The 24,001-nt window shown below is 45.7% G+C and overlaps 1 protein-coding gene across 1 annotated transcript in view; it reads left to right on the top strand.

Moving 5' to 3' along the window:
- Positions 1-24,001, top strand: part of SORL1 (sortilin related receptor 1) — a 167,040-nt gene that overhangs the window by 73,695 nt on the left and 69,344 nt on the right. Inside the window, exons 13-19 of the mRNA XM_069554212.1 lie at positions 9,790-9,968; positions 11,485-11,671; positions 14,756-14,884; positions 15,703-15,788; positions 19,857-20,029; positions 21,076-21,207; positions 23,339-23,430. Of these exons, the coding sequence (XP_069410313.1) occupies positions 9,790-9,968; positions 11,485-11,671; positions 14,756-14,884; positions 15,703-15,788; positions 19,857-20,029; positions 21,076-21,207; positions 23,339-23,430 (978 nt within the window). The remainder of the gene's footprint in view (positions 1-9,789; positions 9,969-11,484; positions 11,672-14,755; positions 14,885-15,702; positions 15,789-19,856; positions 20,030-21,075; positions 21,208-23,338; positions 23,431-24,001) is intronic.

Here is a 24,001-nt window from a genome sequence, read left to right on the forward strand (position 1 = left end):
GCTGAGAAAGTAAAGTACCTTGCTCAAAGTACCGCTTTGTTCATAACAGGCAACACTAGCATTCACGTCTTTAAATTACATTCTGTATTCTTTGCAGTACATTCCTCTGAAAAGCAAAAATGTCAAGAGTTAGTAACTTCTGTCTTCTTGAATCTGATATTATTAGAACCAGTTCTTTCATTACTTTTGTCCGAGCTGTGACAAAGGTTAATTTTGTCAACATTAGGCTGGGGGGCAGACTAGCTCTCACTTCTTCTTGTTATGGGGCTGAATTCATGAGACAGGTTGCTAGAGGAGGAGGAGAGGGCTTCTATAATCATCTCATTTAATGCAAGGAAGAAAACCTTCTTTTTCTTTACTCCTTTTAGAAACAGGATCAGCAGCAAGACAGAGAGGTGGGTGGTTTGAAAAAAGAGATCTTAACAGCTGGTTTCTTTCTCTTGTGGGTAGTGGGACTTGTGCTGAGCAGACTGGCCTCCAAGAAACAGGGAGAAACAAAGTCCTGGCATTCTGCCGTTCACCTGGCTGCTCTCTGGTCCGTGCAGCGCTGGTCAGAGGCTGCCTTAGAGCCAGGAGCCAGAAGAAGCCCTTTTTGTATGCAGCATGCTGTGTCCACGTTCAGGTTGATATTTGTAAAGAGGAGGACAGTCAGAGGGCACCTGCTTCCCACATTCATGTCATCATGTATTTATCCATTAATTTTTCTGTAACTTGTATTTTTTTTTTCCTTTTGGCCATGCCATGTGGCATGCAAGATCTGAGTTTCCTGACCAGGGATCAAACCCATGCCTCCTGCATTGGGAGCATGGAGTCTTAATCACTGGACCGCCAGGGAAGTCTTTGTTTATCCATTAATGTATTAATTCCCATCTCACACATTTCTCAAGCACTTATGGTGATGGGTGACGTGTGTCTAAAGAGAAATAGGATGTTTTCCTCCACTCTCAGGGAGTCCATCCTCTAGTGCTAAGATACTTAAATACACAATGTGACATCCAGGACACTCTGGGAGGAGTGTGGTAGGGGACTTCCGTGGTAGTTTGACTGCCTGGGAATACATTTCATTCTGTGTGTGGCAGTCAGCCTGCAGAGACACACTTCCTGATTTTCCCTTGTTTAACTCTCCTCCAGACTATATTTGCATTCCAAACTAGCTTTTCTGAAGCAGTTAACGTGATTCTGATCCTCTTACACCATCTGTCGGCGCATATGTGCTCAGGGAACGCAGAGTCATTGCTAGCGAGCTGCAGCAAAACACGATCAGGAAATGAGACCTGCTGCCAGAAGGTCACAGGGCCCTCCGCCGACGTTGAATGACTCTGGGGCGTAGACACGTGGGAGATGGGCTCTCTAGTGTTCCTTTATTTGCTCAACTCATTTGGAGGTGTCTGTAGGTGTGATTCAAATAATGCGTTTGCAAATTGAAAATATGTTCAGGCCTCCTATTGACAGGTGCGCGTGTCCCAGATATCAGTCTGAGCTGGGCCAAAACCTGTGTAGTGCAGCCACCTGGCATTTGTATTTTGCTCACAGAGCTTTTTTTCCCCCCTTGCTTCTCCTGCTGCTCTGCTTTTGACCTGTGTGCTATCAGCCTCATCAGAAGAGAAGCAGAAAATCCTATTGTAATTAGTTCAGATCTTTAAACCACGTGAGTGGAGGCTCCTTCTGACTCAACTGGACTTGTGTTGCTGGTCTAGGGCTTCAGACCCTTCTAAGGCTGTTGTCCCCAGCCGAGGCCTGGGCTCCCTCCTTCGCATCTCGTGCCGTTTATCGGCAGCTGTCTCGTTGATTGGGCATTCAGCACATACTGCCTCCGTTTGTTAGTTACCTTTTCATCATATGCCTGAATTCCTCAACTCATTAACACGGTCTTTGTAGACAAGGATTTCTATTCTACGCAGGCTAGCAGGCACTTAGTAAATGTTTGATTGTTCGATAAATAGGTCATGCACACTTAGTGTTCCAGCGCTGCTTAATTTTTTTCCTGGTTAATAAAACTGGAAGGGGTGGGGTAGCATAACAGTCTTACAAAGCCCTGGGGGTCAGGGGCAGTTCTCTGGTGTTCTGTGGTTAATGGCAGTCCCTGGAACGCAAATGTGCATGGCGGGGGCCCCCCAGATGTGTGCAACCTGGTGAGAATGTGACTGTCCGGAGTTCAGATTCACGCTGGACAGAAATTGAACACGTTTCTGTTAAGCATCATTTTAGGTCAATTGCACAAACATTTGTTGAATATCCATGAGAAGCCAGTTATTGTTCTAGGAAGAGAGGATACAGAGGTTAGCGAGACATCCTTTGGAAACCGGCCAGCCGCACTGTGGCTCCGAGATGTTTCTGAACCAGCTGGAGGGAGAGACTGGGGGACAAGCTTTCTGACGCAAAGCTTACCCAACCTTAGGGAGTAAGGGGTAACATCTAATTCTAGTAAGAGGTTTAGTGGAACAGAGGTTGGAACCTTGCTTAATGTAAGAATTAAGTTTAGGTTGGGGTGTTTTTTTTTTTTTAATTATTCATGTCTTTCTCTCCCTAATTAGCACAGCTAACTAAGAGTTTATAGTTACTTGTTTCAGCTTCTGCTGAGATTCTCCACTGAGGCTGTTTTCTTTGTTGTTGTTAATTGAAATTGAGAGTAAGAAGAGGAACAGTTTGTTTTTGCTCCTGCATGTCTGAAATGAGCAAACAAGAACTTCTTCTGGGAATCACTTAACCCTTCATTCAGCATGCTGTCATCGAGAACCTGCTCAGGGGTTTGCAGGTCTTCTTGTGTAGAATCAGTATTCTTCAGAGAGGGGGGATGTTGTGTTTTTACACTCTGACCAAAACCAAACCCAAACTCTAGCTTGACAGTCTGATCTAGAGGGACACAATCAGTTTTGTTTCTTCCCAGTGCTTTGCCTATCAGCATAAGGATATTATTAGTAGTTATTAATAATACCTTGGATGTTCCCCAAAGCCTCTTTCCTCATAGGAGATTTCAGATTTCGTAGGGTTTCCCTCTGTGAGTCCTGAAAAGCCACTGCAAAGACTCCGCCCAGCAGAGCAGCTGTCTTTTCTAGACCTGAGTTCTGGAAGCAGCCTCAGAGTTCCAGAATGTGGGAGGTGGCAGATAACCGGTTTGTTTGGTTGTAGAACCTGATCTCATAGTAACTTTGATGGTTGAGAGTCACCCCCACTTCATTTTCACCCCCATGTGATTTCTTCAGCCCTTGAGTTATAAAGGAGGAGGTGTTCTTATCAGTCTTTAACTATTGAGAAACTGACAAATGGGGTTAAAAAATATATATTTATATACAATGCTGTTCATTTAATTTCCTTTAACATAAAATATTAATTAATGCCCTCTGTGTGCCAGGGGCAGAAAAGTGAGTAGGAAGTCTTATTCCTGATAAATGGTAGCTGTCATTGAAGATACTGAAAAATCAGGTCATTAAATAAGTAGGTATGTTACTGAACCAAACTTGGGTCTGCTCGCCCATCTACTGACGTTGGGTTGTGGTGAAGAAAAGAGCAGCATTTATTGTAAGGCCTCAGACAAGGAGTCCAGGACAACTAGTGCTCAGCTTGTTGTCAGCTCAACTAGTGCTTGAGCTCCCTGATGGGTTTCAGGAGAGCATTTTTTTTTTTAAGATTTTTTATTTTGTACAGGAGTATAGCTGATTAACAATTTTGTGATAGTTTCAGGTGGACAATGAAGGGACTTAGCCATATATATTCCTTTCTCCCCCAAAGTCTTTTCCCATCCAGGCTGCCACATAACATTGAGAAGAGTTCCCTGTGCTATACAGTAGGTCCTTGTTGGTTATCCAAGTAGCAGTGCGTAAAGACCAGATGAGGCTTTCCGGGTGGCATTAGTGGTTAAGAATCTGCCTGCCAATGCAGGGGAGAAGAGATGCGGGTTTGATCCCTGGATCAGGAAATGGCAGCCCACTCCAGGATTCTTGCCTGGAGAACTGCATGGACAGAGGAGCTTGCTGGGCTATAGTCTATAGGGTTGAAAGAGTCAGACATAACTGAGAACACACACAGAGACACACACACAGACACACACACACACACCAGCCCTGCAAAGTTCTCTGATTGCTTGATATTGAGGTAACAGTGTGGCGTCACAGGTGTTTCGCATTATCCATCCTTAGGCTCCAGTAGCTACGCTCATTGTTATCAAGTCATTAACATCTTCCATTTGGTGGTAGTTTTAGCATCTGTAAAACAGCTAATGTAAAACAGGAAATGTGCATCAGATACTCTCATCTAGGTATTTCAGAAAGGAGCTGCAGCAGAGAACCTGGGGAGGGGTTTGCCTGAGAGAGGCATCATGGGGTCTTGCTGGATTACAGGTATAAAGCAGAGGGGAGCATGGGGTCCTAGGGGAAACCACAGAAGGAGGACCAGGCAGGCTTCTGGGAGGAGAGGAGCCTTGGGCTGAGACTTCAAGGGCAAATAACATTGCTGGGGTACTGTCCCAGGGTCAGAAAGAGCTTTAGGGGAGAGGAGACCAACGTGAATCAGTGGAAGGTGCAAGCCTTTAGTGTTGATAGAATGTAGATCTCAGGGTGGAGGTGTGAGGACTGAGGCCTGAGGTGGATGTGTGAGAAGGGGCCAGGGCCCCCAGAACTTTTATGTGCTTTACCAGGGAGACTGGACTTTGCTTTTGAAGTGATGGCATCCCCTTCAAGGGTTTAAAATAGGAGAATGACATGGCCTGTTAAGAAAGATGGCTCTGGCAATGTTGAGGAGCAGAAATGTTCTAAATTTTTTGTTTATTATTTATTTTTGGCCATGCTGGGTCTTTGTTGCGGCACAGGCTTTCCTCTAGCTGGGGTGAGCAGGAGCTACTTTCTAATTGCAGTGCCTGGGCTTCTCATTGCTGTGGCTTCTTTCATTTAGGAGCATGGGCTCTAGAGCTCAAGGGCTCAGTAGTTGTGGCTCCTGAGCTCTAGAGCACAGGCTCAACAGTTGTGGTTCATGGGCTTAGTTGCTCCGAGGCATGTGGGATATTCTCAGACCAGGGATCGAACCCATGTCCGCTGCACTGATAGATGGATTCTTTAGCATTGAGCCACCAGGGAAACCCAGGAGCATGAATTTTCAAAGGACCAAGACTGGAGGTGAAAGATGTTGCTTAGATAGGGACCAAGCGTTTTCAGGGCTAAGTCTGTAGGAGTTGCTTTTTGACCAGACAGCAGTTTGCAGAGGCTGGGCGGGTGACAGGTCAAGATGACCACACATCATCACAGAAAAGCAGAGGAGAAGGAGTCGGCCGGAAGGACCAGGGGATGAGTGCAGATTTGGACAGGGTGAACTGACGTGGCTGTGGGATGTCCACAGGGAGATAGGCAGCAGGAATCTGGCAACATTACATCCTCTAGTTCCATCTTCCTCTATCCATTGCAAGAATTGCCTGTCATCAGTGATGGATGATCACCCAGCCTTTGCTTGAATAGTTCTAGTGATGGAGACTTCGCCAAATTGAAAAATAAAAAGCTTCTGTTTCACCTTGGGACAATTTGTTGTTCATGTGTTCATGCACTCTTATTTATTTTTCCGTCCCCTTACGAGTGGAAGTTCTCAGGTCAGAGAGAGCCTAAATCTTCCTCACTCCTATTTCTAGGCATTGGGCTCAGCTCTGCTTCCAGGAGATGCACCCAACAGGTATTTCCTCTTTTGTTGAAAGCCTTTCAGATGCTTGAGGACCCCTCCCTGTTCTCCGGAGAGCATCTCCCATCCACGGCAGACAGCCCCAGTTCCTTCCCTCCAGTGCTGTAGGATCCTGAATCTGCACCCTCTAGGTTCTCCCTTGGTCCTTCTCACACTGTCAGGGCTTTAAGGTGAGGGGGCCCAATCTGCCTCCAGCAGCCTGAAACACACATCCCATTGGCATTGATCCCCACATGATCCTAGAGACTTGATTTCTGTAAATAAAACCCTAAGACTGTTTTTACACTTTGACAGTCTTCTCAAGCTGGTAGCTTCTACTAAATTATGTTTTTAATTGAGATATCCTTTACACACCATGAGATGCTCTTAAGTACACCATTTCATCCATTCTGAAGGTCGCATGTCAAGATGCAGAAGTTTTCCATCACCCCAGAAAATATCCACATGCTCCTCCCCAGGCAATACTGTCCCCTCAGCCCACTGCCACGAATATCCTTATGAAAAGTATGCCTTATCATTGCCTTGTTCTCAAATTGAGAATTAACCCCGAGAAGAAAAAACAGGGTTCGTTTGTTGTGACTTGTGTGTGAAACCATGTGTGTTCCCAGCCCCACCTTACTTTGTATCTAAGTTCTCTCAAGTCAGCTGTTTCATAGTCCATTCTTGAAACCAATTTTTTTCTTCTTCAGGGAAATAAAACTGCTTTTTTTTCATCTAGTTTTGAGATCTTTATCTGTTCTCGTGGTTCTTTTTAGAGATTATTAAAAGGAACTTAGCAGTCATTCCTTTAAATCTTTCAGTTCCCTCAAATGTGCTTTATTTCGTATTCATTTTCCTTTAACTTCCTTTTTTCCCCTGCTTTGTCCAGTTTGAAGATCATTCCCCTCAATAAAGATAAACCCAACATAGAAACTGACTAACCTCTTCTGCTTTTCTCTGTCATTGCTATTTATACCATTAACCATCAGATGGATGATCCCATTCCATTCTGATTCTTTTTAGAACTTGCTGGGTAAACCAACCCATGTCCCACTGCCCACTAATCTGCCAATTATTTTGGTAATTTGAAGCATTATCTTTGGCTTATTTTGAGCTTGAGCTGTTTGGTCACTGTTCCTGCAGGTTACTAGTGTGAAGAATTACAGCTAAAATTAATTAGCAGATTGCTACGGCTCTTTAAGTTTTTGCCCTTGGTTATATGACTGTTCTCATCTTGAATATATTCTTTAGAAGTCTGAGCTCATCAGGACCTTTCTGTGGAACCATAGATTTGTGTTTTGAGTTTCTAGCCCTGCGTCCCTTATTTAGTGTATTTTGGTTATATTATATTTTTATCATCATTGTGTATATAATCTCATCGTTTTGAGGGTTTTGGCCGTGAGATTATGTCTGTATTTTATTTGAATGTTTTGAATTCCCCCTTCCTAAGGCCCGAGGCCCTACATCCTCTTCCACAGCTATTAGGAACATAAAGATGTCTTGGTTTGTTTTCTTGCAAGGTTCTTGTCATTTTCACTTCAACACAAGTTCTCCTTGAGAGATCAGAATTCAGCCCAGAATAGATGATCCCTTAACTGTTGAGCTGATGATGTGACTGCCTTTTCTCCAAAATTCTGAAAAGCGCTGTTTTCTAAAGGCACAGTTTATTCTTAAGTACAAAGCTGCACTCAGCTGAGCACCTGCTTTTAGTCTCAGTAATATGTTGTCGTCAGAGTCTGCTGGGAACTTCTCAAGAAATGGGATGATTCATTTCCTGAGGTTATCTTGGGTTCGAGGATTATTCAACAGAATTACCTACGTGGTGTGCAAGTAGATGGACTTCCTCTGTGATCACAGAGCAGAGGGATAGCTCCCATCGTGTTTGGCTGATGGACCGCCTCTGCAGGTTCAGGTTGCTTTAAAGATGCTGCTGAGCCTTTGCTTCCCAGGTGACACAGTGGTAAAGAATCTGCCTGCAATTCAGGAGACATAGGAGAGACAGGTTCGATTCCTGGGTTGGGACGATCTCCTGGAGTAGGAAATGGCGACCCACTCCAGTATTGTAGCCTAGAAAATTTCATGGACAGAGGAGTCTGGTGGGCTACTGCCCCTGGGGTCGATAAGAGTCAGATGTGACTGAGCTTGAAAGCCTTTAGCTCATCACCCTGTCGCAAGAAGGAGACCAAGTTAACTTATCTCCTTATCTGCTGCAGGTTAGCTTAAACCAGAAGCACGTCAGCCGGAGGAGAACTTCCCCTCTCAGGAAGATCTGTAGAGGAGATCGCTCAGTCCCCTCTGCCCTGTCCCCACCCCACCCCCACCATGACCGCGGTTTAACCCGTAGCCTTCTTGCAGAAGTACCAGTTTTAGTAATCTCAAGAGGAAGTGTTGAATTGAATGACATTAAAAGACTTACATCAAGCATTAAGATCCTGAGTAAAAGTAAAATCTCAGAAACTTGAGAAAAGGGAAAGAAAAGCTCTGTGTTTAAATTGGATTTTGGAGAGACCTAGGAACTCTGTGACCCTAATTGAACCCACTCTAGTTGAGAGGTTTCTTATGGTGAGCATCTCACCAGCTTGCTGGGTGATGAAGCCAGTACCAGGCACATTTTCCTCTCCTCTGCCTCCTCCTCCTCTATAATACCAAAAGTTGATTTAAAATCAATACGTTGAAATTCAGTGCTGCTTTTTTCCCCAAGAGGGCTTGCACACTTTTTCTGATGTAGTCTGCCTTTTCTCAGGACACACTTTCATCCAGCTTTTAATTTTTAAGACTATGGGAAAAGTTGTAAAAATTGTGTAAAAAAGTGCTCATGTTACCTTCACTTACACCTCGTGTAATAATCACCAGTTGTTAATGTTTTGTTTGCTTTGCTTTTGTTGTCTGTTTATCCTGTCTGCCATCTTTCCATCCATCTGTCCCTCCGTTTTGGGGGAAATCATTTGAAAAATAGTTGCAGATATTATACCCCTTCATAGCTCAATACACATATATTAAATAAATAAAGGTCTTCTCCTACACAGTCAGAATGCTGTTATCATGCCCAAGAAAATGATCATGAACTTAGGATGACTTATTTTGTTGTTCAGTCACCGAGTTGTATCTGACTCTTCGTAACCCAATGGACTGCAGCATGCAGGGCTTCCCTATCCTTCACCATCTCCTGGAGTTTGCCCAAGTTCATGTCCATTGAATTGGTGATGCTGTCCAATACCAATGATGATGGCATTGCTATAAGTATTATTTATAGACTGTTATATTTTCTCAGTTGTCCTATCTTATTTGTAGCTGTTGATTTTTTTTTTCCTAATCTAGGGTTCCGTCAGGGTTTACATTTGTCTTTAGTCTCTTTTTAATCTGTAACAAGCCCACTGCCTCTTGGGTTGTTTGCTTGGTTTTTGATAACCTTGACGTTTTGAAGGTTCCAGGCCAGTTGTCACATAGAATATTGCACATCCAGTTGCACGGACTCTTGCCTAGATGATGCATCATCCTCAGTGCTTTGGTCTGAGAGGTACATGACATCAGGTTGTCTTGTCCCACTTTGAGTGCTGCTAAATTTGCAAGAGTTGTAACTCCGTTCATCCACTATAAATTACGTTTCCTCCTTTGCAGTGAGTGAGTTGGTATCTTTGGACCATGTGGACGCTCTGGTCCCTAACATTCTTTCACCCAGTGTTTTCGGCATCCAGAGATAATCTTGTCTGACTTGGTTGTTGCAGTGGGGTTACAGCACAGTCACTGTTCTCATTCTGTCATTGTTTGTTTTTTTTTAACAATTATTAGGTAGTACTATGATATAATAATCTCCCTCTCTTCCCTTTTTTCTCTATCATGTACAGACCCATGCCCTGTTTTCATTCAGTATATTATCTGTTACCATCATTTCTCTTTTTTTTTAAGTTCACATTGTCCCAGCCAGGCCAGTTGGAGCCCCGTGGAGCTGGCTCCTGTTTCCTTTCACATCGACAGCATCAATCTCTGAGCGTTTCCATGCTTTCTAGCACAACCTTACAATTCCCTGGCGTTGTCCTGGGATCAGCCGCTGCCCCAAGGAGCCCTGGTTCCTGCTACAGGTGACTGTTATCTGGAAACCAAGTTCTTGCCCCAGACTTTAACTGCAAGGATCCTCTTCTTACATCTGGGCAGGTACAGCACCAATGAAGGGGAGACCTGGAAAACGTTCATCTTCTCGGAGAAGCCGGTGTTTGTGTACGGGCTCCTCACGGAGCCTGGCGAGAAGAGCACAGTCTTCACCATCTTCGGCTCCAACAAGGAGAACATCCACAGCTGGCTGATCCTCCAGGTCAATGCCACAAATGCCTTGGGTAAGCCCCTGCCTCCTTGGCCCTTTTCATGGAAGTACCTTTTCCTTTTTTTAGCAGTTGGAGTGTGGTTGCTTTACAGTGCTGTGTTAGTTTCTACTGTACAGCAAAGTGAATCAGCTATTCGTATACATAGATCTTCTCGTTTTTGGATTGACATCAGCTTAGATATTCTCAGAAGGGTCTGTAATCCGTTGAAGACAGCACGCATGCAGTAAGTAAATGAGAGATTCAGAGGCAGTTACTCAGGTACTTCTTAACAGGGCCTTGCATTCTCTGTATCCTCGTTTCCTGTGCAGTCATGGGCACAGGCTGAGTTTAGGTATATGTGTGCTGAGCAGGTAAATGAATAAATGCTTGAAAACCATTCTTCCAAACTAGCAGTTCCGGTTGGGCACATTCAGTGGGTAAACTGTACTAATGGTGCAGGGTCCTCTCACAGCTGTCTGGGATCTCGTCTCCATCTGCTGGCTGAGGCCCAGGACCTGCCAGTAAGGGAGCAGGGAGAGTAAACCTCCGCAGCATCCTTCTTCCTTCTTGCCCCCATGTAACCCAGCCCTCTGCTCCTTCTCTGCCCTGGCTGATGTTATTCCAGCTGCCTGGAATGCTCTGTGGGCTACCCATTCAATATCTGCTAGTTGAAATCCTTTTCATGGATCAGGACCCAATGCACTTGGCTGCTAATAACCCAGCCAGACCTCCGCCCTCTTCTCTGTGTCCAGAACGGATGTGTACTCTTCACACCTTGGATTATAGATTTGTATCTGCCACACTTTGTGTGTCATCTCTCATCAACTGGATCATAGGTCTTTAGGTATAAGAACCTGCTCTGTGCATCTTTATCTTCTACCCACTGGATGGCCTGATAGCCTTATCAGTAAGGGTTTAATAAATGCTTGCTGATTGGGATGGCGTTAAGTTGACAGGAGTTCATCTGTTCAGGCAGCATTTAATCTAACCAAAGACACACGTGTAAAACGGATATAAACTACTAGGATAGACTGGTGTACTTTGGAATTCTTGTAGAAACAACTCTTTTTAAATTTTACGTGGATGTGGGTAGATGGAGTGACCGTCCAGGTTGTCTGACCAGTTCTCTGCCTCCTTCCATGAAGGCCTTGCACCTTCCAAGCAGTGACAGTGGATTCTCTTGCTCATGGGCCACACTACAGATGCGTCCATGCCGTCTTGGGAATCTGACAGGGAGCACTGGTCCTCAGTGATGCCACCTCTCGGGAGTCCAGCCTTGACCTTCCTCCCCAGAGACAAACACCTCTGGGGACCTAGTTCTAAAGGAAACTGCAGAATGTGCTCAACTCTTTCAGAAGTTTAGCCAGGGGGACTTGCTCCCTCCCAGCTTTCTCAGGCGGATGTCTGTGTTTCTGGGGACACTAGAGGCAGGTGCTGCCTGGCCCCAGAGCCAGCCAGCAAGGGGGTCAGGACGCCTGCTGGGAGGCAGCGAGACGGGACAGGAACCCCACGTGGGCGTGCCCATAATGCTGCGTTTCCTCCTCCTCAGGGGTCCCCTGCACAGAGAATGACTACAAGCTGTGGTCCCCGTCTGATGAGCGGGGCAACGAGTGTCTGCTGGGGCACAAGACTGTTTTCAAACGGAGGACCCCCCACGCCACGTGCTTTAACGGAGAAGACTTTGACCGGCCGGTGGTCGTGTCCAACTGCTCCTGCACCCGAGAAGACTATGAATGGTTGGTTGTCATCCACTCCAGGGACTGAGTGCTCTTCTGGCCCCTCAGCAGTGTGGGCAACAGGCTGGGGCGTATGCCTTCCCCTGAAGAGAGGGAGTGGCTCATAGGAAACAAGTATTTATTAAGCAGCACTTAACGAGCCAGGAGCTGTGCTGGGCACTTTTTATGTTGGTTTTTCCATTTGGTTGTTTCAGCGGTGTGATGTGATGGAGGTGTGACCACCCTCCCATCCCCCCGACCCTGAGCAAGCTGCAGTAATTTATGCAGGAATAGATTACTCTGGGATTTATTTCCATGAGGGTAAGCCAAGGAAGGAACATGCTGAAAGTTCCATTGTGGATAACTCCTTTTCCTATTTTCAAGGAAATTTGTTTCTTTATCTGAAACAAGGGTGTGTGTGTCTGTGTGTGTGTGTGTGTCTGTGTGTGTGTGTCTGTGTGTGTCTGTGTGTGTGTGTGTCTGTGTCTGTGTCTGTGTCTGTGTGTGTGCTTCCCAGATGGTGCTAGTCAGGAGACACCATGGTGCTAGTCAGGAGACACCAGAGACATGGGTTCAATCCCTGGGTTGGGAACATCCCAGGAAATGGAACCCACCCCATGGCAACCCACTCCAGTATTCTTGCCTGGAGAATCCCATGGATAGAGAGCCTGATGGTCTACAGTCCATGGGGTTGCAAAGACTCGGACATGACTGAGGCAACTTTGCGTGCATGCACATATATATATATTTGTGTGTGTAAATATACATACATATGTATATTTGTTTATTCCTTAGTCCTTAAGTAAAATATCTAAGGCATTGCCTGAGGCTGTAGAAGAAACAGTATGCACACAAATAATTGTAATGGGGGGTGGAAAGACGTAGGTACCTTGGAGGAGGAATGGGTGTTTTCCTGGGATTATTGATAGGAAAGAGGAGACTGTAATTTGCTGCTGCTGCTGTTCAGTCGCTCAGTCGTGTCTGCCTCTTTGTGACCCCATGGACTGCAGCCTACCAGGCTTCCCTGTCCTTCACTATCTCCCAGAGTTTGCTCAAACTCATGTCCATTGGGTTGGTGATGCCATCCAACCACCTTATCCTCTGTCGTCCCCGTCTTCTCCTACCCTCGATCTTTCCAGCATCAGAGTCTTTTCCAGTGGGCTGGCTTTTTGCATCAGGTGACCAAAGTATTGGAGCTTCCGCTTCAGCATCAGTCCTTCCAATGAATATTCAGGGTTGATTTCCTGTAGGATTGACTGGTTTGATCTCCTTTTGCTGTCCAAGGAACTCTCAAGAGTCTTCTCTAGCACCACAGTTCGAAAGCATCAGAAGTTTCTTTTACATCTTGATATTCCCAACGTTGCCAATAAGAGAGGTTTTCAAACTCTTGACCGCAGTCCCTAGTAAGCAGTGTATTTTATGGTATGCCTCTTTACCTATACATATTTGTGTATGTAGACACAGGTACACATCTATATAAACAAACGTTTTGTGAGCTAAGGCTTGCTTTCAAGTGCGATGAGTTTTGCAGTCTTCTGTTCTTTGTGGGGAGGGGAGGAAGCAGATCCAGACCCTGCAACGTGCTTTCACAGGCTCGCTGGTTTGTGACCCACAGTTTGAAGAAACTGCCTATGAAGGGTCCCCCAAAAGATTGAAAGCAGCCACTCCATAAAAATTTGCCTGATTTAACAAGTGGGACTTGTTCGGTACAGTAATGAAACTCCTCCCTTCTGAGTAATTCTGTGTTGAGGGTTTGGTGTGGACTGTGGCACGATATACACGTGAACTGCTCTGCTGTGTCCCTGTTCATACCTTCCCTATAGTAGCTGTTACACGTAATAGAGTCAATGAAACCTTATGGGTAAAGCACACCAACCTGGAAAATGCCTTTGGATTTCTAGTTGATTGTTTGGGCCAGACCTCGGGAAGTACATATTACAGCTGCCTCATTTCAGAGCTGTCAGCTCAGGCATTGGCAGTAACAGGACAGAGCCAAGACTGCACCTGGGACTCCTGCTTTACCCGGCTAGCAGGTGGGAGTGGCAGAGATGTGGTCCCAACAAGCAGGAGTCTCATGGACTAAAGGACTAAGTGTCAGAGTACGTGAGGAGGAAGCCAGGATGATTTTAGGTTGCAAGTGGACATGGTCTTGCTGTTGCTAAGTCACTTCAGTCGTGTCTGACTCTGTGCGACCCCATAGACGGCAGCCCACCAGGCTCCCCTGTCCCTGGGATTCTCCAGGCAAGAACACTGGAGTGGGTTGCCATTTCCTTCTCCAATGCAGGAAAGTGAAAAGTGAAAGTGAAGTCGCTCAGTAGTGTCCGACCCTCAGCAACCCCATGGACTGCAGCCTTCCAGGCTCCTCCATCCATGGGATTTTCCAGGCAAGAGTACTGGAGTGGGGTGCCATTGCCTTCCACTTAAATAACAGCAAATCTTTAGTTTAGAAAAAAGACTATTCTCCCAATAGTGTCAAGGAGAAAGTGTCACTGGCTAAGACGCAGCAAACTTTTCACCTTTGCTGATGTATTTTAACAAGAAAGAGGGCAGGCACAGAGTCTTTGGGTGGGGAACTGGATCCAGCTAAAAAATACAGTATTATTTTGTTTTGGAAATCATGATCTGTCTCGTTTTTGTCTATTTATGGCATGGATAGTGGTTTTCCAATTAAGGCTCTGATATAAAGTTTTTTTTTTTGAAATGTACTGGGTGTAAAAAAATGGGTATTTGTTAAAGGGACACATTAAGGAACTGCAATATGTGTATATTCAGGTGTTCATTCAGCATTGCTGGATCTTGGTTGTGACATTCGTGATCTTTGTTGCAGGACGCAGGCTCTCTCTCTAGTTGCAGTGCTCAGACTTGGTAGTTGTGGCCCAAGGGCTTGGTTGCACTGTGGCATGTGGGATCCTAGTTCCCCGACCAGGGATCAAACCCACATCCCCTGCCTTGCAAGGTGGATTCTTAACCACTAGGTCACCAGGGAAGTCCCTAAGTGATTTATAAAGCTGGTGTGGGGCAGTAGAGTAGATGTCACAAGGGAGGGGTTTAAATACCTGAAATGTGTAAACCAACAGCCTTGACAAGCCCCAATTGTCTTTTCAGTGACTTTGGCTTCAAGATGAGTGAAGATTTGTCACTGGAGGTTTGTGTTCCGGATCCAGACTTTTCTGGGAATTCATACGCCCCTCCCGTGCCTTGTCCTGTGGGTTCTACTTACAGGAGAACCAGAGGGTAGGTCACGGCTGCCACGTCCGGGACACATCAGGTCTGCTTGGCTGGAGAGAGAAGGGGACCACCTGGGTTCCTTTCATACTGTCAATGACAGAATTCCACATTAGCATCTTTCAGGTAGCCAGCACAAAATTTAACATTGTGATGGTTGCAAACTCTTCTCCCTGCCCACCCGCCATGGGGAAACAGTGCAAGTCTGTAAGCTTCTCTGAAATTCCAGTTGCTTCTTAAGTCGTAAACTTCAGCCAATGCATGTCTCCAGAGTGGCATGTTGAAGAGATATGGTTGACCCTGGAACAATACACATTTGAAATGCACATGTCTACTTACAGGTGGATTTTAATCAATAAATATAGTACCCATATTTTCATTTTACAGATCTTAATTAACTAAGGGTGGGGAAATATTTGTGGTTGATTAGAGATCACAATACGTAGAATCAAGAGAACTGATTCTAGCCCCGATTCTCTTCAGACTGTTGAGTTTCCTACCTTTGGGTGAGTTATTTATGAATTCCTTTGATTTTGAGGGAGAGAGAGCAGTTATGCAGATTTTTACCTGTTGGAGGGGTGTCAGTGCCCCTAATGTTCAAGTTGCTTACGGGTCAACAGTATATGTGAAACCCACCTAGGACTGTGCTTCAGAAAGTTGGGCTGCCTAATTGCTTTCCAGACAGAAGCAGTTCAGAGTGAGTCAACATCGTCCTCTGTGCTCTGTAGGAAAATGAATAGATAAGCTCTAATGTCTGTGTTCCTTCATGACTGTACTTTGATGTTTCTGACTTCTTGCTTTTGTTGGGGGGGGGGGGTCGGTGACAGCTATCGGAAGATTTCTGGGGACACCTGCAGTGGAGGAGATGTCGAAATGCGCCTGGAAGGAGAGCTGGTGCCGTGCCCCTTGGCAGGTAAGAGACGTGGTTTCTTCCCTTTGTTTTGTCGGGACATTGTTGAAGCATTGCTGTGATCTCACCCGGCTCTTCCAACTTAATGGAGAGAAAGAATGGAGGTTACAGGCCTCTCAGAGCTCCTGTCTGCCCAAAACCGTGGTCTCTAAATAACATTTATTTATGGCCTTATGCTTTTATAGGAATGGGAGACATTGGAGGGAAATCCCTTTTGTTCGTTGAAAGATGTTTATTTGGCATCTGTTGTATGTTAGGCGAGGAGGTGCCGAGGGACCCCCATAGGCCTTCTGTGTGCTTCTTAATCCATTTGTCATAGAAACAGACTCATGGCTTTCTGGGAGGTAGCTAAGTGGTCTGTCTTCATTTTTGTAATGATAATTGTGACTGATATTTTAATGGAATTTTACACATTTTAATTCACTTTTCCATGTGTTATCAATTTAATCTTTATAACTACCCAATGAAGCAGATATTATTGTTAGCTCCATTCTTTTTAATATGAAGATGCATGTTTAGAGGAGTCAAACAGTTTATTGAAGGTCTCATGTCTGGTCAGCAACAGAGCAAAAGTTCAGACTCTAAGCCCCATGTTCTTCCTTGGCCATCTCTCAAGCATCATGCCTATTCCTTGACCATGCATCCTTATGCAGGCTCATTAGGGGAAATCTTTGGAGCAAGTGAATATGCTGTCAAGATATAGCGTGTCCCAAATATTTCAAGCTGATACGGTAGTGATGGCTTATGTTGAGGTATTTGTAATATACTGGGAAGATCCCCTGGAGGAGGGCTTGGCAGGCCACTCCTGTATTCTTGCCTGGAGAATCCCATGGACAGAGGAACCTGGTGGGCTGCAGTTCATAGGGTTGCAAAGAGTAGATCACGACTGAAGCAACTTACACGCACGCACACGTGAAATTATGATACCTTAATGAAGAGCTGATCTCTTAGCACCTTTTCTTTCTTCGCTGTGTTCTAGTCTTATTCATATAGGGCTTCTTTTCCCTCTGAGCCCTCCCTCCTGCTTGTGCCTTTTGGGAAAGGTGCATGATTAGGGCAGACTCCCTCAGCAGAGGTGGCGTTCAGTGGAACAGCCATTAACACCACGTGAATCATGAGAGAACCACCTCGTCCTGCGTGGGTGGGGAAGAGCAGCCCTCTCGCTTGCTCAGTGCTTGCCAGCTTGCCCTGGTGTTTTCATGCTAAGCTCATTAGTCCCTTAATTTAATCTTCCATCGTTACCCAAGTAATTAACATCCCTCACCATGGAGACTTAAAAAGAACACGGCTTCAGCAGATTACCACAAACGAGCAGATAATACTCAGATAGTCCTCTCACGAGAGCTGTTATTGATGAGGGCCTGGGTGAGCAGGGTTTGAGTGATTGCTCATAAGGGGCTGGAGCATGTACTTTGGTGATAAATATTTCTGAAGATGTCACCGAGGGACAAAACAGTTTGTTTAGAGCTGTCTGAAATGGTAGGAAAGCTATTTTCTCTTCTGATAGGAGAGGATAGAATAGGGAATAAGTGAAAAAATCTCATTTGTAGTGTAGCATGTATGTGTGCTAAGTCACTTCAGTGACTCCGTGGACCATAGCCTGCCAGGCTTCTCTGTCCCTGGAATTCTCCAGGCAAGAATACTGGAGTGGGTTGCCATGCCCTCCTCCAGGGGATCTTCCTGACCTGACCTAGAAGTCAAACCTGCGCCTCTTATGTCTCCTGCATTGGCAGGTGGGGTCTTTACGACTAGTGCCGCCTAGGAAGGCTTGTAGGTTAGTGAGTGAAGTGAAGTCGCTCAGCCGTGTTGTGTCCGACTCTTTGCCACCCCGTGGACTTTAGCCTACTGTGCTCCTCCGTCCTTGGGATTTCCCAGGCAAGAGTACTGGGATGGGTTGCCATTTCCTTCTTCAGAATATCTTCCTGACCCAGGGAACGAACCCAGGTCCCCTGCATTCTAGGCAGACGCTTTACTATCTGAGCCACCAGGGAAGGTTGTAGGGTAGGGTGGGCTACCTTCCAGTTTTTTTTTTCCCCCAAAGCTTGGAACAAAGGCAGGAATGTACCATGAAAGGAAAAGATATTTCATAGGACTAACATGGAACCATAATATATTTGCAAAGATGAGATGATCTGGTCGTCTGGAAGGATTTTTACCAGTGAAGAAATTTTTTTTTCCTTCAAGATTAGGATAATGACACATTTCTGGGTTGGGCTTATGTATGCCTGGGATTGACCAATTCTATTTCTTTTCTAACACACAACATGCTGGCTGTTTCTCTACTCCCCATCGTAAGGCAGGTGTTTCTGGACTCAAAAGGCAGTGTCGGTTAGAAGAAAAAAATCCCAAAGCAACAGAATGAGGTTTCTGAATGCTAGAGAGAGGTGGGGCGAAGGGCTCGCTGCTATGAATGTGTCTCCACAACTCCATGAGGCAGTGCCACAACGAGTCTGTGATTCCAGCACTGTTTAGAAACTCAGCACTTTTCATCTGACTGCCTGGTCTCCTGGGAATTATAGTGGGATGGTTTTCTTGAAAACCAAAGAGAGTGATTCGTTATCATGTAGTAGCTTAGATCCTTTTGAAGTGAGACCAAAGGAAAAGAGGGCAGATTTACCTTTGGTTAAAAAAAAAAATTATAGGTAGATTTAAATTTTTGAGTGCGTTATTTATATTGGAGCTTTATAAAGCAGAGGTGGCTAACATATGTTTAAAGAATGGAATGAGAGGGGGAAAAAAAAAAACCAACCGTCGCCATGCAGGCTTGCAGCAGAGGGACCCAGAATTGTCACTTGCAGATGCGATATATTGTCACAGTGACACCTCGGAAATGGATGCGGGTGTGTTGCTGATTTTCATTCTCTCAGGAAACTCCAGGTGTTTTCCAGGCCGGTCCCTACGAGGAAGAGAGAGACCGCCAAGAGCACCAGCTCTTCCTCTTCTTCGTTGTCTGACATTAAATCAGTCTCTCAAGCACTCTGAGCTTCTGTTTCTCTCTCTTGAGAGATTGGTGTCTATATTGCAAGAAATAGCCTTGGGTGTTAAAGCTTAGACTCTGGATCCAGACCACTGGAGTTTGGTTCTTGGTTCTGCCATGTAGCAGTTGTGTGACCTTGCACGGGTTACTTAACCTTTGCTCTCAGCTTTCTTATTTGTAAAATCGAATTAATAGTTCTTCCATTATACAGTTGTTCTCTCTCTCTCTCTCTCAAACTCATTTAGTCATCTCTGACTCTGCGACCCTGTGGACTGTAGCCCACTTGGCCTCTCTGTCCATGGAGTTCTCCTGGCAAGAATACTGGAATGGATAGTCATTGTTTTCTCCAGGGGCTCTTCTCAATCCAGGGATCGAACCTGGGTCTCCTGCATTGCAGGCAAATCTTTCATGTCTTAGCCACCAGGGAAGCCCATTTTACAGTTGTTACTGGGGTCAAACAATTCCTTATACATAGTATGTATGTTGTGTAAGTATTTAAGTAGAGGTAGAATCTTCCTAATGATTATGTTGTAATACATTCTGTAGGTGGCCAGTAACATATATATTATTACTTTGAAAATAGAATAGGTTGATATGATTGCTCTGTGTCATGAACAGTATTGAATGGGTGAGCAAATAGATTAGAAAACTTAGCTATAAATCTTCAGTGAAAAGTTCCCTAGTCCGTGAGATTACGGTGCCACATGACGCGGTCCGTCCTGTGATGAGGAGGGATGTGCTGAGTGGTATGACTATTTTCATATGTGACAAAAACTTTTAGGTTGAGCTCTGAAGCTGGATATTGGAGCATGCCCACTATGGAGGGCAGGGCTGTGGAGGACACAGATTTAAGGGGAAAAAAAAAGTAGCTGTAAAAAGCAGAGATTCATGAATGTCTGAGTAGCTTGGCCGAGGCAGAAATGTTACTGCTTTACTCTCCTTCTAAGTTACGATCCTGAAGTTCTCACTTGATTCACGCCTTGTGCCATCCATGGCTCTGAGGCTTCTGGGTGAGAAAGAGGTAGGTCGGTCGTCCAAGGACCCCTTCAGCACCCCCAGGCCCACCCGCCCTCTTGTCTTGTGTGTCTGTGCAGAGGAGAATGAGTTCATCTTGTATGCCATGCGCAAGTCCATCCATCGCTACGACCTGGCCTCGGGGGCCACCGAGCAGCTGCCCCTCACCGGGCTGCGGTCAGCGGTAGCCCTGGACTTCGACTATGAGCGCAACTGCTTGTACTGGTCCGACCTGGCCTTGGACGTCATCCAGGTGTGTCTTCCCTGGGTCTGCTTGTGGGGGCCCTGCCTTGTGACTGCTGAGTCCAGGTAAACCTATTTCAGAGTGTTCTCAGGAGAGGGGTATTTGAGGTTTTTATCTCATCTCAGGGCCAATGGATGACACTTTCCAGTTTTCTGTTCTAGTATTTTCTTTCCCTGCCTATCTCTGTCCTTATAAGAAAAACAGAGGGAGCCCTCAAACCTGCATTCTTGCTTGTAAGTGAGGTCTTCCTTTTCCTGCTGGGAAGATCTTAGGGCTCAGTATGTAGCCCTCTTCATCCCTACTATGATAGCCATTGCCTCGTTCGTGTCCTTCTTTTCAAGCCCTGATATAGTAGCTCTTGACTTCTCTGTAGTTCACGTAATTATCCACTTCAGCTATTCCAAGCACAGTCAAGAACCAGAAAGTAAGCTGTAAAGATCGCTGGGAAGGCCAGATAAATGGCCGTACTTGTAGACCCATGCATTTTAAAGAGAGCTCTTTGATCTTTTTTCATTGCCTATTTAATCCTTTTATAAAAGCAGTTCTAACAAGTTTTATCTGGACTTCCAACCCAATTTTACAGGGCCTGGGTATTCGAGGAGGTGGGGACAGGGAGGTGGGGGAAGGGGCTGCTGCCCGTGGCTGTCCAAGCAGTAGCACCTGATGATTTGGAACCTCCGAGGGAGGAAGGACTATAAGAAGCAGACACAGGATCTTAAAAATAACAGCAGTCTGGTTTCATGTATTTTAAAAGCAAGCAGACTCATGCATCTTGGTCATCTCTGCCTCATTGTTGTGATACAGCATAGCTCAGTGACCAGTGTTCACGGCCATCATGCAGGAAGATATAAATGACTCGGTTCTGTTAAGGTATCCTGCTTCAAACAGGAAGCTGTAATCCATTTAAGAAATACTTTTAGTGAAAACGGCTTCATGCATGTGGAACACTGCCCTTGCCAGTCAAGCCAGTTGAATAAGCAGGTTCCCTTCGATGGAACTGATTTGGCTGGAGGTCGTGTGCTCATTTCACAGTATTTCTTCTTCTGTACCTTCAGCGCCTCTGTTTGAACGGGAGCACGGGGCAGGAGGTGATCATCAGTTCTGGCCTGGAGACAGTAGAAGCCTTGGCTTTTGAACCCCTCAGCCAGTTACTTTACTGGGTGGATTCTGGCTTCAAGAAGATTGAGGTATGTGCCTTCCGTGCTGTCTGTGATTAAGCAAACAGGGAGGCACTGGGCTGGGAGCCAGATTTGACACAGAGGGGGAAGCCAGTGTGTCCAGCTCCTCTGGAGATTCCCTTAGAATTTCAGAGAAAGGGTGTCCCGTGTGCAAATGGGATGCCTGCATCTGTCAAACAGAGATTTCGTTAAGATACCTGAACACTTGTATTGGGGCTAGCAGCAGCATAGCGCAGTAACTATAATGATAATGATACCGTGGCATTACTATAATGCTGTAACATCCACACTCCAGTATTACGCTTTTAGTGTAATGAAGATAATATTGTGACTGCCATCCTCACTGTGGTTGTAATGTGGTTGCCATACTCATGTGGTCGTTCTCTGTTGGAACCACTTTGCATGAATTCTCTGATTCACTTCTCACAGCTGCCCTGTAAGGTAGGTCCTCTCACCTCCTCACTTCACTTGTCTGTACCTGAGCTCTGCAGAGCCGAGAGGGGTGAGAGATCATGGGCTCCTAGGCATGCTCAGTTCCTGCATATTCCTGCTGGGGCCCTGGGGCACCATCGCAATACCTCTTTACACTGACTTCTGGGGAGGCATGATTTGTGTAAGGCGCAATAGAAACAGGGAGACCCAGAGACACAGGACACATCACACAGCAAAAGCCACAAACTCGAGAGACGGACCTGGGTTCAGTCTTTATCCCTTTTATTCTTATTTTAAAAAAGTGTTCATTTTTATTTATTTGGCCTCACCAGATCTTAGTTGCAGCACTCAGGATCTTCTTTCGTTGTGGGCTGCAGGATCTTTAGTTGAGGCATGTAAACTCTGAGTTACAAAATGTGGGATCTAGTTCCCTGACCAGGGATCGAACTCCAGCCCCCTGCATTGGGATTTTGGGATCTTGAACCAGAGAGAAGTCCCCTAGTCCTTATTCTGGTAGCTAAATGACTCAGGTGAGTATCTTATCCCCTCTAAGCTTCAGTTTCTTCATCCATAAGGTGAAGATTCCAGTCGGTCATTTGGCAGGTGCTGTGTCCCGGCCCACTGGGTGCCAGGTCTGGTTTTAGATCCTGATGATACAGCAGGAGGCAAGACATGCAGGTCCCTGTGCTGAGAGATTAGGTTTTAGTGGAGGAAGGAAAATAACAAAGAAATAAGTCTGTCTGTCCTGTTGGTGCCATGTGCTGCAGTGAACATCACACAGGGTATGTGATTGCATGACGGGGGAGAGGAGGTGTCTTCGAGATGACATCTGAGCTGAGCTCTGACCGAGCAGGGATCATTGGAATGTTCCCCTCATGGGACGGTTGAGAGAAAGGTTGGAAGGATGCATAGCACTGGTCACATTCTGAGCCGTGCATTGGTGGTCTTGTTGTTACTCTTCCTCTCTCTTTTTTTAATTGAGTGTGCTCAGCTCTTTGCTAGAAGGATGCAGGTAAAGCTTGACTGTCTATAGGCTCACAGTGTAAACCCAAATACTGTGTGTGAAATGGTGAAAGAAGAGTCAGTGATGAGAACTATGGATGCCCATTGATCAAGGTGGATCAGAAAGGTTAGCAGAGGAGGGGTATTTTGAAGGAAGGATAGGATTTGATTAAAAAGCAGAGGACAGGTCTTTGGGGGATACATGGCAAGAGCAGACAAGAGTGGGTATCAGGCTTGGGGATCCCTGAGAAGACCAGTCTCCCTGAGGTTGTAGGGGCTGACGTGGAGGAGAGAGAATGTGGAGAGACAAGAATCTGGGGACTCTGACTTGGTGAGGTAGTGACATTGAGAATTTGTTTTATGGATAAAGCAGAGACACTGGTGGCTTTGGAGCTTGGAGTGGCAGAGGCGGGTGGAGTAAATAAACACGCAGCGAACACTTACGTTGTGCAGGTCATCACACCCCCAGAACTGGCGTGCAGGTGATGCTGGCTCCTCTGTCAGACCCGGTGAGAACTGCTGCCTGAGCCAGAGGAGGGAGCAACTCAATCTGACTGGAGAGCAGGGCAGGTTTCCCAAATCAGTCTGCAGGGGAATCCAGTCACCACAGAGGACCGTGGGTGGGAACCAAGAAGGAAACTTTGCAGCATGGGTCTTATAAGGAGCTCAGACCCCTCTCAGCTTTTCCCTCTCCTTTATTTGTCAGGTGGGGCATCCAGACGGCGACTTCCGCCTCACCATTGTCAATTCCTCTGTGCTTGATCGACCCAGGGCTCTGGTCCTCGTGCCCCAAGATGGGTGAGTGTGGTCCCAGAGAAGATCCATGTGGGTCCAGGGCTGCCACAGAGTCTCTTGGAAATGCAAACTGCTGGACAAAAACTAGTTTCTGATCATTGTGGTTGAAATAATCTAGGAAGTCTTGGAACTGTAGCTTAGTCATCCTGGGCAGCACACTCCATCCCCTTTCTGTTAGCAAGCATCACAGTCTGTTTAGGCACCCAGATGTCTCACAGCTGTGGGGTGTTTCCCTAACAGAAAGTAGTATTTAAAGTCTCTCTGGACATAGTCAGCCCTGCTTGAATATTGTAAGGAGCCTTTATCTTGAGTTTCACGTGTGATACAAATATTTAAACCATTCCTTCTTTTTCCTGCCCCCAGCTTGTGTTTTCTTACCAGCAGTTTGCATGCAAACTGGAAAATGGGAAATGCAGAGGTGCTTCTTGTTAATTTATTGCTAACTGAAGGAAACATACCTAAAAAGGGAAATTCTGGATTAGTCTTTCTAGCATTTGTGATTGAGAAATCAGTTTTTAAAAGAAAATTCTGAAGGTAACATATGCACTTGGTTAAAAATATTAAAAGAAAGTAG

Source organism: Ovis canadensis, chromosome 15 (assembly GCF_042477335.2).
Source record: "Ovis canadensis isolate MfBH-ARS-UI-01 breed Bighorn chromosome 15, ARS-UI_OviCan_v2, whole genome shotgun sequence".
NCBI classification, from domain to species: Eukaryota; Metazoa; Chordata; class Mammalia; order Artiodactyla; family Bovidae; genus Ovis; species Ovis canadensis.